This window comes from Solea senegalensis, unplaced genomic scaffold (genome assembly GCF_019176455.1).
Source record: "Solea senegalensis isolate Sse05_10M unplaced genomic scaffold, IFAPA_SoseM_1 scf7180000012744, whole genome shotgun sequence".
Lineage (NCBI taxonomy): Eukaryota > Metazoa > Chordata > Actinopteri > Pleuronectiformes > Soleidae > Solea > Solea senegalensis.
Genome location: NW_025320685.1, coordinates 257,218 through 272,710, shown reverse-complemented (window position 1 = coordinate 272,710; position 15,493 = coordinate 257,218). Strand labels below are relative to the sequence as shown.

Here is a 15,493-nt window from a genome sequence, read left to right as displayed (position 1 = left end):
TCTGATGGAAATCTGATGGGCCACTTTTTTGCAGAAGTGGAGGAAACTATATAAAGGACACATAAAGGACAGTCATTATCATCATGCTAATCCTCTGAAATGAATCAACAGTATACCTTTTTGTAAGTCCAAAGTAATTTCAACATGAGAAAAAGTCTTGAATGTTGCAATCGGCTGAAATATGGCTACACTGCTATGATGTGGATGAATGAAATATGTGAAAACAGCCTGAAAGAGACGAAGGTCAAACTGACCATGGGATGTGATGAGCACAAAGAAGAAGTATGGATAGAGAACCGCATTGGGCAATTTCAGATAATGTAGTGACTATGGTTTGACATGAAATTACAGGTAAAGAGGGAACCGAAACACTCTTTGTCTCTTGTTGACATCAGCAAAGACGTATGTCTTCTGATGTGTACGAACGCAGTTATATTTATAAACAGATTTCTGGTTTTGCGTCATCTGGGATGACCGTGAAAGGATAAGTGGTAGATAATGATGGGGTGGCACAACAGAGTGGCATGTGTATGCTGGATAATTAATGAACAGTACAGCGTTACTCCATAGATAAATGAGGATGGTAAATGAAGTCGAGGCCTGGTGAAGTTTAATCCGAAAGGAGATCATTTTTTTTACTCCTTATGGATGTCTGTATGCTCATAAGGATTACTGGAATGATTAAATATGGCTTCAAGTAGTGCATTTGTTTTCGTCAGTTGGCAGCCCCTCAGCAGTGCTGTTAAATGTCAGGGGCAGATGATGACAGAGGACACCTGGTACACTGTCACAAAGTGTCTCCAGATCTTTTATTCACAGGGAGTCCCATGATGAAGAATCTGTTTGTCCGTCCAACTGTGTGTCTATCTTCCGACAACCAGCCGTCCGACTGACTTCAATCATGGGATTGTTTTTCGCTGAGAACCCAGAGAAGTGCAGTTTTATCACTTTGTTGTTTTTGCCCAATGTTTACCTGTAGAAGAGTTGTTTGTTTATGCTTGAGCTTTAACACTGGTGAGGATATGTGTGATATCCAATATACTTTTCTTTTCAATTAGTAATAGTACCTGGTGTTTTTTTTTTTTTTAGCACCTGCTCTGTTCAGGTTCCAAGCGAGCTGAGCCGATACTAAAACGTGACTTTTGATTGGTCAGAGAGTGTCGTCACTGGAAGTGTCACAAGCACAACGTCCGACACAAGAAGAACCGTACTGGAACTCCGATGGCGTCGGTGAACGAATCTTTCTAATTAACTGATTCTAATGATTCAGTTACACTGAAAACAACTGCTTTGTCTGTCACTAGATTGTGTGATACGTCACAGCAGTTTCGTGCAGCCATGCTATGGCGACACTCTCTGACCAATCGGTGGATGTCACATGGTATTACTATAGTAATAGAAAACAACCTGCCCGATACCAAACTAGAGTAGAGTAGAGCGGAGTAGAGCTAGAAATGTATAATGGAAAAGTGCCATTTGAGTGTCCAGAGAACCTGGAGAGAACCCACACATGTGTACCAAGGTTCCATGGCCCTTGTTCCATCCAACTGGGCAACAGCGCTAACCACTTCTCCACCATATTCCAATATGGGTCATTTACAAATCTGACACCATATGCTATTGAAGAAAAACAAATCTTCCAATATACTTTCATTCAAACTGAGTCGCCCCTTGTCGCTATTCAGTATATTTTCACTTCCTATCTGACCTCAGCATGAGCCCAAAAGATTCTGATTAAAAAGTAATATTTCTTTTATTATGATTTAATAACATTTTCATCTTACATTCCTGAGACTGGATTGTATCAAGTATTCACTTTCTTTATTGATTTCCACTTTAGACATTGATTTCTGTGGGTAACATTTGCTCAGATGACATTTAGTTAATGATCACTTATTTTTATCTTCATCGCGAGCATGTCTGAGCGAATTGTTGAGACAGAAAAGAAACAGACTGCAAGGAAAATAGTAAAGAGATTCATTTTTTCCAGCGAGTGATTATGCTCCACTCAGTTTTTGTGACTCTGTTGCATTTAATAGATGAATGGAGAGTGCTTCTGAGAGTATCTTCGTTTTTTAAAAGAAATTAACTCTGAGGACGGTGTCCAATGCTGGTTTCTCTGAGGTTCTGCCTGTCATTTAGTGATCAGTCACTGTGGCCGAGTTCATGACTCAAGATAAATGAAAATGACGGCAAACATTAAGTCTGGGCCAGTTTTACAAATGTGTTTTTTCCTCATCCAGGATTCCTTGGCTGCACAACATTCCGCTGACAGCTTATATGAGAACGGGGAGTTGTTTGGGTGAGAGAAAAACAGCCTCGGGTTAAATAGAAAAATTGTAGCAGTTGTAAATAAACACAGAAGACACAATATTCACCATTTTAACAGCTGTTTATACATATATATGTTCTGTTCTCCTCAGAGAGGCAGCATATAAGGCAAGATCTTCTATCTGTTTTCCATTCTACGTTTCTGAGCAAAACAACAGTGAAGTTAGACTATTTGGCCATTCTCCTCTGACCTGTGACCTAAACAATGTATTTTTTGCCAGAAGAAACTGCCACTTCCTGGATATTTTTCTTTTTTTAACAACCATTTGCTGTAAATCCTTGAAATGTAATTAATTGTATGTGAAAATCCCAGTAGATCCCAGTCCATGCCTCATTCTAAGTCACATTAATCACCCATGTTGACGCTCACTTTCATCTTCAACAGACCAGCTTGACCATACATGCCATAATGTATTGAGTTGCTGCCATGAGAAGCAAGCCAGTTCATAATAAAGTCGTGTACGCTGCATGCTTCACAGCATTAAAAAAACAAACAACCTCACACTGTGCTTTTGCAGTGCTGCTGTAAAGTGCTACTCTTGACATTTCAACATTTTTTGGAGTCAAACAGTAACCTCTCTGAAAAAAATAGAGGGATTGATCTAAGCTCTCGTCCCGATTCAAAGATTGATGTTCTTTTTGTCCACAGGCTTGTTTTTGGGACAGCGACATGGTGACAGGCTGACAGAAAAGAAAACCACTGTTCAGCAGACTTCTCACGACTGCTCTTGAAAGCATTATGGCCGCATTTATACCGCATGGTGCAAGTGACCCTTTTGTGAACGTTTTCTTTCATGTGGCAGTGTAAGCAGGGGGAAAAAGCAGCACATGATCCAGATAATTGTTAGGTCGTATGTGGAGAAATAAATCAGATATGTGCATTAGTCAGAGGTCCCAAAACTCACGATTTAATAACCTAATACAATGCTGTAAACTTCATTTGTATGGCACCTTTCATATTGCAGCTCAAAGTGCTTCACAATGAAAGGGAAATAACATTTAAAAAGCAAATACAACAATAAAACTCTTCACCGGGTGGAATAAATTATGAATAGGCTAGAGTCAAGAGGTTAAAACCCTGGAGCTAGCTGAAGGCGGTCACATGACTCTCTCAACCTGTGTATTGGAGGACGGGAGCTCAAACCAGTGAACTCATGCTGACGTTTCATGCCTTTTAAGACTTTGAGTGGCTTTTTAAAAGTCATGGTAACACCACTTTCACTTCTGTTTCTGCTAACAACTAACTTTTTAGGGTATTCATTTATTCACGTGTTACTCCTGAAACCAGTGTAAATGCAGATATCAGATATGGGTCACTTTAGAAGGACAATGTAAGCAGGTCCTCCAAAGAACAAGACACACTTTAGGCAATATGTCAGTGTTGGGCATCAAGAGTTCTCCTGCAGTTGCAATATAATGAGGATAAGCTTTAGAAAAAGGATAAGTGATATCTAAGGGATATGTAAATGAGTATTGTTGGGTTTTAGTATTGCTCTTCAAAGAGGATTTGTACAGGACAGTGTATATTCAATAAACAATTATCAAAAGTGAAGATGCTTGAGTAGACCATACTTGACTATACATCATTACCTCAAAGCTACACCCACACTTACAGTAAATGAAACTCTGTTTTATTAATTTATTTTATATTTTATGCCAAAATCCAAGTAAAGATGTAAATGAAACTGCAAAAAAAAAAAAATATATATTTACACATACTACATCTACACCTGTGGCCTGTTATTATTTTTCTTGAATCAGAACCATCATTCATTCATATACACCTGCAAAACAAATGAAGACAAGACAGACAAACGGATGTGTGGGTAAGAAGAACAGACAGAAAGCTCACATAATGTGTTGTGCAACTACAAGCCACAGTGGTTAAACACCAGCAAAACTAATGTGGAATTTGACATATAGAGGTTCTTGTCCACTGTAGTACCACAGGGACATCTAGTGGCTCTATCCCGCACTGCAGCTATAGGACACATTCAATTACACTATCTATGGCTTATAAAACTTATCACAGGAAGGGTTTTGCGATTGTAATTTGCTCTTGTAATAAGTCTGAGGTTAAGGGAGTATTTATAATCTTAACTCAAGTAAAAAAAAGCAGTAGACTTTGTCAAAATACCTACAATCCTGCATTCAAAATGGAATTCCTCTTAAGTCAAAATATCCAAATGTATAGTACAGTCTGAATAGTACAGTCTAATTATAATACAGTATAACACAGTCTGAGTATAATACAGTATAATACAATTAGGATTTAATGTAGTTTGGTAAACTGGAGAAAGCAAAGCCTAATTGCAGTACCACCACGGTCCACGAGAGGGCCGTGGTCCACACTTTTGAAAGCACTTAAGTATATTATTTCCCTCTAAAATAAATACAGTAGGCCGACGTGAGTTAACGTACTTGATTGCACTGGTGGAGCGAAACGTAATGTTCCCGAACAGTAAATACGTCGTTGTTAAAAGAATATGTATATTTAGGAGACGAAACTAAAACATAACCGAACGCAGCCCTCCGGTTCCTGGTCACATGCTAGTGTTGCAGGATCAGCTGACAGCACACAGCTCCTTCTCCTTTTGATGCTCTTCCTCGTCCGTCGGCCGACACATATCGCTCCTTCTTTCAACACTATCGTTTTGCGAACTTTGCCTTCACTGGCCTCAAATTCTCAATTTGAGCCAAGTGCATCTCTGATTCTGCAGGTTCTGACGCCGGGTAGATGTTGTTGGAGTGGATGATGAACGGACACGCCATTCTTTACACGGGGGTCACTTTGGCCTTCTGGAGCACCATACTAATCGTCGGTAAGATTTAATTTTCCTCCGAAAGGATTGCGAATGAATACATAAATGAATGAAGACGTCTGCGTTACGGATCTGTCTAACATTTAGTGTGTGTGGCGTCTTAGCCGAGCGGGTGTGATGCGTTTGACAGCTAGAATGAGGGACCAGGCTAAATCATGGGATCACAACGGGTTTCGACTGTTTCCATTTTATTCGCTAGCATCTGCTAAAGAGCCAGGCTAGTTTGTTAGCACGAGATGAGGTGATTCTTACACTGACACCGGATGATGCCAGAATACGAGACGCCGCTACCAATTATAAAAATGCCTTGCAGCCAAAATTCATAAGGAGTCGCTATATCTTGCGCGTAAGTTAGCGCTTAGCTGCTATCAGCTAGCATTAGCTCCTAACTTACGGGTCGCAGCCGAGGCAGTGAGCGCTTCAGTCTGTGGTCTGCAATGTTTATTTTTTAATTATAGTGACTCATTGTATCAGAAAATGGGGTATTTGGTTGCGAGTTGTTGTGGAAGCATGTGTTATATTTTGTTTTTGTTTTTTTATGATGGGTCGTGTCGTTCATACAAGTTAAGCTAACGTCAGCTGCTTAGCTGTTTGTGCAACTAACTGAGTTTAAAACGGTTCCAAAAAGGGAACTGCTGCACTTTTCACGTGAGCGTGAGATATCACACTGAAGCTACAACTTCTATACTGTAGAACCTTAACGTGACTCTGCTTTACGTGTGAATTCAAATAACTTAATGTAGCTGATAGGAACGTCATTTGTTCCAAAACACTGGTGTGTGTCATACACGTCACACAACATTTGACAAAAGATTCATCTGTACATACTGCGTGTATGGAATTAGAGCCATGATTCTCAAACTGGTATGTGAGCCTCCTCTGGAGATACTATGAAATGTGCGTGGACAATTTAACAAATAACAAGAGTCACCTCCATCCCTCCATCACTATACCAGTGTCTGAAGTATGGGAGGAAGAGGAGGATGATAGAGCAAATGAACTTATTTGGAATCATAATTTGGAAATTATTTGGCCTCCTGTGAGAAGTCTGTAGCTGACTTGTTCAACCTATTTACACCACTGTATTTTAATGTTGGCAATAATGGTGTTGAGAGCTCAATATTGATAATATTTTCTAATTATTTTTGAGAACCACTGAAGCAATACATTTTCCTAAAATTGAAAGGTGTAAGATGTACACACATAGTCACATAGAGTCCCCTTAATTCTGAAAGTGTCTGGCCTGAGGGTAACTTCTGTGATGGCTTTGAGGTGAGTGGCTGCATTAGAAATGTATTAAACACACCGCCACAAAGTAAACATAATGGTATTAAAGCAGGATAAACTCAAACTTTAGGGAAACTGTACTGTGCTGTCACTTGGAAATTAAGAAATTCTTTTTTTTTGTACAGGACTCTGCTACACCATATTTGACCTTGGGTTCCGCTTTGATGTGGCATGGTAAGTAGTCATGGTACTGTTTTACAATTAGAAAAAAACAGAGATGGTATGATAGCTCCAACTTCATACTTCTTTTGCTGTTTTTGCTAGAGATGGACCAATTAACCTGTCAGCTGAATAGTCTGGCTAATCTTTGCCATTTTATTATACTCAACACTAGAATAATATTTATAGTAATTGAATATACTTGTTTAGGGTAACAATGTAGCTTGTTGTTGCCCTGCTTTCACTCCAGAAATCACACCAGCGACTTGCATATTGAGAGTCTTCATTGGCTGTATGTCTTTACTCACAGGTTTCTGACAGAGACTTCTCCTTTCATGTGGGCCAATCTGGGTATTGGCTTGGCCATTTCTCTATCTGTGGTGGGAGCTGCCTGGTGAGTACTGGACAGGAAGGAAAATCATGTTTTGAAGTGTATTCTACAGCCTTCGGTATGTACAGCAGAGATGGTTACACCTGAAAGTTTAAATATACAGCTCTTTCATTCAATTTCCTCTTTTTTGAAAGAACATAATATGGTGTAAAACTGGAAAATCATAGTAGAACAGGAACAATTCAGAGTTTCCCTATGATGAAGATATTTCCTCTTTTTTTTTTTTTTTTTAATGAACTGCAGCCTAGTCCCTTTTATATCTCTTTTGTCTCTCTGGCAAACCATCTACCTCTCTGATCTGAGCCTTTTTTAGTGTCTTCATCTCCTCTCTCCTAAACATGCATGTCGCATTTGTTTCACTGTTGTAAAAAAAAATCAAATCTTGCCATTTAATGCAATGTCAGAGTCTGAAGAATGTTTCATTGCCATAATATTTATGTCTAGACTAAAAGGACTATCAGTGAAAAATCTGATGACTCATACAGAGCCTTGAAACTGCTTCAAATTTTCTAATAAAAATTGCATTAGAATGTATTATAAAGTCAGTTCAGGGCCTATGAATGACACTTCTATACTTGACAGAACATTGCAGAGAGATAAACAAAAATGAATCAACCTTTTTTAATCTTATGTACCCAAATGTTTAAATGCACTTTTGTCAGTCGCTTTGGATAAAAGCGTCTGCTAAATGACATGTAATGTAATGTAATGTAATGTAATGTAATACTATTGTTAAAGCTTTTCTACAGTTTGCACTGCTGTCAGCCCAGTGTAGCTGGTTTGTGGAAGTAGATCAGTCAGTCAGAATTGGGATGTAAAATGTGGGGAGAATTGCACTAAATGGATTATATAATGTATTGGTTTGATTAAAAACCAGTCAAAATGGTCTTTCAGTGACTGATGAGATTCCTCAATCAGAACTGACTGAACAGCTGCTGATAAGGGCCAACTAGAGGCAAAGATACAGGACACACATCAGCTGCTACAGGTGGCTTATTGGCTACACACAGTTCAGATGTTGTGGGCAGCTGTTTCTGGGCTTGGACATGTTGTATCTCATCTAGTTGGATAATAGTGTTACACCAAACAATCTCACCGTTTCTGTCCTCACCTCAGATCCTGACCTCATGTTCTCTTGTTCACATCATTTAAGGTTAACAAGAAGTGCCTTGTCTCATTTGTTTGCCCATCTCCACATATCGTGGACATACTTTAGATTTGTAGCCTCCCGCTATGAGCATTGGAGATAAAATTTGCTCTGGTGGGTTTGTCATCACTACTGTTTGCAGTGTATCTTGTGCTTTATGACTTCAATATTCAGGGTCTTTGATGCTTTTTGCTATTATGAAGTAGCGTTTTTTTCACTCTCTGTGCTTTCCAGCCATGTAGCTGATTAAATGATCTTTAGATGTTTGATTATGCTTCTCCTTAATCCTCTTATATTACCTGATAGTTTTCCATAATGTTCAAAATGTGTGTTTATTTTTCAGGGGGATTTACATCACTGGCTCCAGCATCATTGGTGGAGGTGTCAAGGCTCCACGAATCAAAACCAAGAATTTGGTCAGGTAGGCCACTGAAAAATAAGCTTTAACTTTAATTTTCATTTATTGAACAAGTATTTTTATGTCAATATCCATATTTTAGTTGCATATCATGCTCAGCTGTGTAGTATAAGTCATTTAAACACATTTAAAGCGGAGCTATGCAGGATTTTTACGATGGTTTGACAGCTTCAGAGTTGATGTGGTTAAATGTCTTGCGCTAGGAGGAGTAACGTAGAGTTAAAGGTGAAAAAATGACCAGTTCTGCTTCAAATGCTGCTTCTAAATGAAGAATTTTGCCAAAGTAAATATAGGTTTATATTAATTTCTCTAACATCCATAAATCTCTTGTATAATAAGAAGAAAATGATACCACTTAATACATCCACTGTCCATACATCAGGAAAATGCAGAGTCCTGCTGACATAAGTGAATCTAATTCTTTGCAGCCATTAAATTGAGTGTCAGGTTAGTTAGTGAACAGTCCCTGCACTAAACCATGTTCACAGTATGTTACAGTTTAGTCTAAAGCTGTGCTTTGTACCAGCTACCAGCTTCATATGATTTTTAATGTCTCCCTCCACAGCATCATCTTCTGTGAAGCTGTTGCGATCTATGGGATCATCATGGCGATTGTAATCAGCAACATGGCCGAGGTAAGCAAATAGCCATCGTTATTGTTGATGATTCAACAAAAATCTGACATTAAACCTATAATACACTTGATTAAATGAAGCTGGATACCAGTGATGGCTGGTTGGTTCTCACAAAAATGTTTTTCTTTTTACAGAACTTCAGTGGAACAACCCCTGATACCATTGGAGCAAGGAACTACCAAGCTGGTAAGAAAAGTGACATAAAGTTAGTGGATGCGCCTCATAAATGAACACACTTGTACATGTGCCTAGTTCATGATGAATATCTCTCCGACTACCAGGATACTCTATGTTTGGAGCCGGTCTGACTGTGGGTTTTTCCAACCTCTTCTGTGGCATCTGTGTCGGCATTGTGGGCAGCGGAGCAGCTTTGGCAGACGCCCAGAACGCCAGCCTCTTCGTAAAGATTCTCATCGTAGAAATCTTTGGCAGTGCCATCGGCCTGTTCGGAGTTATTGTAGCCATTCTGCAGGTGAATTGAGACAAGCAATTATTCCCACAAACAAACATAAAAATGTTTGTCTTTCAGAGTGATTTTTGCTGTTTGCTGCATTTAAAAGGTTTCAATAACTCCTCTGTTTTTCCCCTCCCTCCCACAGACGTCAAAAGTAAAAATGGGCGACTAAGAAGCCATTCCCACACTGAGAAGATGGACACTGCGGAGAAAAAAAAAAAGATGGATTATTGTGTAAATACATCGTAAATTATTTAAATGTCTCTATTTGCCTGGTATCATTTTTAACCATCATCCATACACGCAGAGGTTAAGCAAGAAAACTTGGGATTAAATGATTGAAGCAGCCGTACAAATAAAAATGTACATGATTTAGAGGGACTCGACATTTTCGATTTATTGCCAGTCAACAGTCAGTGGCATCGTTTTGCCTGACCTCTTTTGGATGAATGATGAGTTAAAAATTACACTAGAGTATTTGAAATATTTGTGTGTGTGCGTGCGTGTGTGTGTACGCTGGATCTGTGATTGATTTTCTTTTTTTCCTTTTTTCTTTTCTATTTTCCTGTGAAGCATGAGGGTGTTAATTGTTGTGTTTGTAGCCTGGTCTGTTTTTTTTGTTTTGTTATTTCTTTATCTGTTCTTTACTAATTAACAAGTGGTCCTTACTCCACATCGTGGCCCAAATACAGTATTTGTCAGATTCCCTGCTGTAGAAAATTAAGGATCTTGGTCTGAAATCATTAGTGATGTGACGGGGGACAAATCGCAGCAGCAGCAGCAGCAGCAGCAGACCTGCTCTAAATATGTCATTAATGTCCTTACCTCCTGAAACTGTCTGGGCACAACTCATTAATCATAGCTGCTGTGTTTTTCCCTCTGCGTCTTTCCCGCTTTTTCAATTCTGTCTTAGCCTCATCACTTTCACTCACATATACAAGGATTAATGAAACCCAGGAAGACGAGGAGTCAAGTACTAACAGCGAGAGGTGTTAATGGAAACGCTTTGGTCTGAGACTTGTATTTTAAATAATCTCGAGTGACCTAGACTGTAAAAAAAAAAAGATCGACTCCCTTACAAAAGCAGCTCTTTGGATTCATAATCTGAACGTCTTTCTTTTACACAAACACACACTGTATTGAATGTTAACTGTTCACGTCTGCATCTTTAAATATTTTTGACATTCCATAAGATTCCTTCATGTGTTTTAAAAAAACAAAAAAAAAACTGAGATATGTGTGTGTAGAGTTTACTTTGAATAGCAGATGATGTTGGACCCTCGGTACATTACACTAAATGCACCATTATAGCTGTATGATATTAATTTGTACAGAGGCTCCTGTAAGCTGGATGCTGCTTTGTTTCGACTGTATCCCGTGTGTGTTAACTTACAAATCTGGTAAATCAGGTTATATATATTTTATTTGGCAAGTTTCCTGATAATTAAGCCGACATTAGAATAAAATGGAAGAGGTCACCATGTGCAAAAGTGCTGCAGTATTCAGTCTAATGTTTTTGACACGTACTGAAACCCATTTTGTTCTTGAGGTCTCCAGACCACAGCTACCCCTGTGATTTGACTTTGATTCTGCTCAAGAACTTATGACAGAAAGAACAAACCCTTGAAAAGAACATGTAGTTATCTCCCAAAGTTGTCTTCGCCGGAAGCTCATCTTTGCCCACATGATGGTTTTCTAATTGAACCTGGATCAGACGCACATTTAAACCAGGCTCTGTACCAAACCCCTGGCTGTCAGTGAATAAATAGTTGGTAACGTGTGTTTGTTATGTTGATGTGACGGTGATCAGAAAATAACTCAATGTTTTTGACATTGTGTGATATGAGAAAGCAAATTTAATCTTCCTTCTGGCTTCATACATGTCCCTGAGAAAATAAAATGGTTCAGTTGAGATCTTGTTTGTGATTGTTTTGTGTATAGTTGGAGACAAATATAACACTGTAGTTAAAGCTTTATCCTAACCTTAACCTTAACGACAACTTAACCAGTTCCTCACACACACACGTCTCCTTTGTCGTCAGCCTGCAATTTTACCTGATGTCCACAAGATGGAGCTAAGAACCACAACATCTGCCCAAAGGAACTGTACAATCACGGCAAACGTTTAGTTGTTCACAAATCCTTTTATCTACATTGTCCAAACATCCTTCAATTTAATACAGTTTTATCAAAGAAATTGTATTATTATTCTCCAGTAGTATAAGTTTGATGTTTTCTTTATTCTATGAATAATATTATGGACAGACCATATTTGTATATTTACTTTTCAAAGATGTTTTACAAGCATTAACGTTCTATGCCACTTCACTACAGTGTTTAGACATCTACATTTAATACATATATTGAAGTCATGTAAGTGAAAAGGTTTTTTTTTTTCGATTCTGACACTTCAACATGAATACATTATTTAAAGAATACAATATATAATGTCAATAAATGTGGCCTCCAATCGATTTCATGTGGCCTCCCACTTAAATAAATGTATATTTTGTATTTATTTCTTATCATGAATGTGTTTTTTTTGTTATTGTGAACGATATATCGGTTTGTATCAAAACACCAAGATTATTTTTGAAATTCTGTGACATATAGTGGTAAATGTCTTTATTGCTATACCGTGATGGAATATTTTGATATAAAACCCCTTGTCTTTTAAAGTACTATATTGTTTATATTATATTTTCAATTGCCAAACATTCACTGGGGTAATGCAGACTTATTGAATAAACATAAAATGGGATAAACAGAGACGTGTGTTTACCCTATTGTTTTAATAAAATCAACATTTAAGGAGGTTAGATAGGTAGATAGATAGATAGATAGATAGATAGATAGATAGATAGATTCTCTCTGTGTTCTACTTGTGTCTACTTGTGTGTGTCGTGAAAAAGTGGGTTATACTGTACATCACCAGGAACTCCAGAATAAAGCGAGCGAGTTGGTGGACCGCGCGAGCTTCCGTAGGCAGCAGGAGTGAAAGGACCTGCTCGCTGCTGCCTCAGCCTCAGAGCATCTTTCTCCTCTTCTTTCTCTTTAATCCTCACTCAAACACAGCGGGGGTGACGGAGAATCATGCGGACAGCATCCCTCTGCTGTGGACTCTGAAACATACCGTCATGCACGGCATGTGTTAGCCTCTCGGTTAGCCGAACACCTCGCTTTTTCGTTCCCGATGAAGAGCAGACATAATAGCTTGTCTGTGGAGAGGAGAAGAATATAGTTATCCTGAGCAGAGTCGAGCCTCAGCTTCTACTGGCTTATTCTTTTTTTTTTATCTACTCTTTTTATACAGTTAATATTTGTTTATTTATTTTTTGTTCACATAGATGCATTTCCAGTTTTTCTTTACACACAATATTGTTCTTTTCTCGGCGGATGTGAACGGAGCGAGCGCTGCTCCAGCAGAGGAGATGCAAAGATAGACAGAGTGTCCGCCTGACAACACCAAGGTAGGTGCTGCTTTTTTCTGGGATGCATTGTGTGATTCAGTCTCAGCATCCACGCGTTTCTTTGTTTCCCCCTCGTCTCAGTTTTGCACACGTAGGTTGTCCCACTGTCCTCGGCGTCCCTCTGCTTCCACTGGAGCTTTTTTTTTTGGAGCCGCAGACTTCCATGGTTTTTGTCCTCCTGTCCGGTTTTTTGTTATCATGCACGTTTGCACCAACAGGCAGCGTTTGTTCAAACGCCATCATTCAGCCTCCCTGCACTGTTTCTACAGAACGTGAACCTGAACTCATCAGCTGACACACAGGACTGGGACAATCTGTAATAATATTATGGAAATGAACAGAAACACTCATGATCGTTAAGTGTATCATAGTGGAATTTAGAGTCAAAAATAGACCCATCCTCATGTTTTTATATAATGATTATGATATTTCTACTATAGCTTGATGAACAGAAACAGCTGAAAGTAGCAGTTGCCAATTTACCTCAAACAAGTATTGGAAGTTTTATATAATCCAGCTTTAAAGGATCATATCAGTGAGAGTAAACACGCACACACAAAACACCTTATTGTTCACTTGGTGTGATTGTATTTCTTTTATTATTATTATTAGTAGATGCAGCTACATGTAGCAGTTAACTTTAAAAACAACAAACCTTCTGTTGTACATGTTACTGTCCCGTTCAGTTTGGACAGATGTCAGACGTGCGATGTGCATCATTCACTTTTAATTTAAGGAGGGGAAATGACATTATTATTGAAATATTGACGCTATCACAATAAATCAACAAACCCGCACTCAGGTGTCACGATGCAATCAAATTGTGATGAAAATCTTCTCAGCCCGAGTGAATTTCCATTATTGGGATAATTGTAAATGGAGAAAATAGTCAGTATTTCTTCATGTGAGTGACATGAGCGAAAGTGCTGTCGACATACAGACCTTGTGATTTATTTTGAAATGACACAAGGGGGAGCCTGCATCTTTCCAGTAAATTCAAGATCTTATATTCTTGTTTTTTCACTTTTTAAAAAGGATCCTAAGTTTTACAACTTTTTGCAACATTCTGTATGTGATATTGCAAGTGTGTTTTGTAGTGTGCATTTTGTATTAGTTACACGTTTTATGACATTATTGCTCATAGAAAGATTTTTTTTTATAATTTATATACCTAGCAACATGCTTTTATAACATTGCCTTTTGCCAAATGAGTTGGTCTCACAAGTCTAGTTTTTTGAAACACTAGTAACTTGTTTTTTCTTAAGTTGTTTTGCTTACGTAAATAATTTTGTTACAAAAACTTTGTAAGACTTTTCAGTAATAACAATTTATGTTCTTGAGATATTAGCGACGTGTAGGTGTTGGAATGATCCTAAGAGGTTTATTATCACCTTTTGCAGTTTCACTCTCACATTAGTAATGTTAGTTCACCTGTTTCTTCTGTATCGATAATTGGGTATATTTTTAGAAATCTTACAGAGACAAAGCAAATCGACATATATCACAGACAGAAGGCGCCACCCATTTACATCTCAATAAAAAAAACAAATATACACAAACAAGCATACTTGATTTAACCGTGACAAGAAGTGTTCATGCCAATGTGCAGCCATTGGACTTTCATTGAAAGCTCTCTAAAAATCCACTTTTTTACCACGGATGTCAACAGACGTTGGTGTATTTCCCTCTTTGTTTATAAGGAGGAATACAGAATCTGAGATACACAGCATCTCGTGTCTACAAGGACTCACTAACGGCACAATGAGATCAGAGAGCAGCGAGAGGCACAGTCAGCTTTACACTGGTGATATGAGAGACAGCAGGAGGTAGACGAAGACAGAGGAGGAGGATGTGGAGGAGGAGGAGGAGGGGGTGTCTCTTCTTTATCGTGAGGCTTAAACTAACCAGGCAGAAGCTCCGCACCAATCTGATATATATCTCTCATTTATGACAAACTAACTCATCAAGGCTACGGCTATAAAAGCTGTAGTAGCATAGTTTGAACCTTTAACAATATTACTTTGAACAGGAACTAAGTTGTTTTTGTTTTTTGGTCTAGTGGGGTTTTTTGTCATACTTTTAAATTTTAATTTGTTGTGAGCACAATGTCCGTCAGTGTTCATATTTTTTTTTTTATTTAAGAGTAATTATTTACTCTTACTGAACAATGATTTAAATGGTAGAGAATATTGAGGAATGTCCACGTTTCCTCAAGTCAAAAACTCAAAAGATATTTAAACAAGATTAAAGCAGTTAAAACTCCCAACTGAGGAACTAAGTTTAGCACTTTTGGAAACTATTGTTGATACAATTTTGAGTGATTTCTTTATTGACCAATGCACAAAAGAGTCAACAGATCAGTCGACCATCCGAGACGCC

At 38.3% G+C, this 15,493-nt stretch overlaps 2 protein-coding genes across 2 annotated transcripts in view; both read left to right on the top strand.

Moving 5' to 3' along the window:
- The first annotated feature begins 4,862 nt into the window (after positions 1-4,862).
- On the top strand, positions 4,863-11,556 carry atp6v0b (ATPase H+ transporting V0 subunit b). Its single transcript, XM_044015038.1, has 8 exons — positions 4,863-5,153; positions 6,566-6,614; positions 6,910-6,993; positions 8,481-8,558; positions 9,121-9,190; positions 9,325-9,376; positions 9,472-9,662; positions 9,790-11,556. The coding sequence occupies exons 1-8, from the start codon at positions 5,069-5,071 to the stop codon at positions 9,814-9,816; spliced, it is 636 nt and encodes a 211-aa protein (XP_043870973.1). The 5' UTR covers positions 4,863-5,068; the 3' UTR covers positions 9,817-11,556.
- Positions 11,557-12,639: 1,083 nt separating this feature from the next.
- Positions 12,640-15,493, top strand: part of b4galt2 (UDP-Gal:betaGlcNAc beta 1,4- galactosyltransferase, polypeptide 2) — a 160,134-nt gene continuing 157,280 nt past the window's right edge. The window contains exon 1 of the mRNA XM_044015042.1: positions 12,640-13,114. The gene's annotated coding sequence lies outside the window, so the exon portion shown is untranslated. The remainder of the gene's footprint in view (positions 13,115-15,493) is intronic.

Bases quoted from the DNA above. Each gene is read 5' to 3' on its own strand.
- atp6v0b (XM_044015038.1), top strand. From the start codon at position 5,069: ATGTTGTTGGAGTGGATGATGAACGGACACGCCATTCTTTACACGGGG. The intron at 8,559-9,120 runs GTAGGCCACTGA...CTCCCTCCACAG, and splicing joins AAAACCAAGAATTTGGTCAG to CATCATCTTCTGTGAAGCTG. The intron at 9,377-9,471 runs GTAAGAAAAGTG...TCCGACTACCAG, and splicing joins AGCAAGGAACTACCAAGCTG to GATACTCTATGTTTGGAGCC.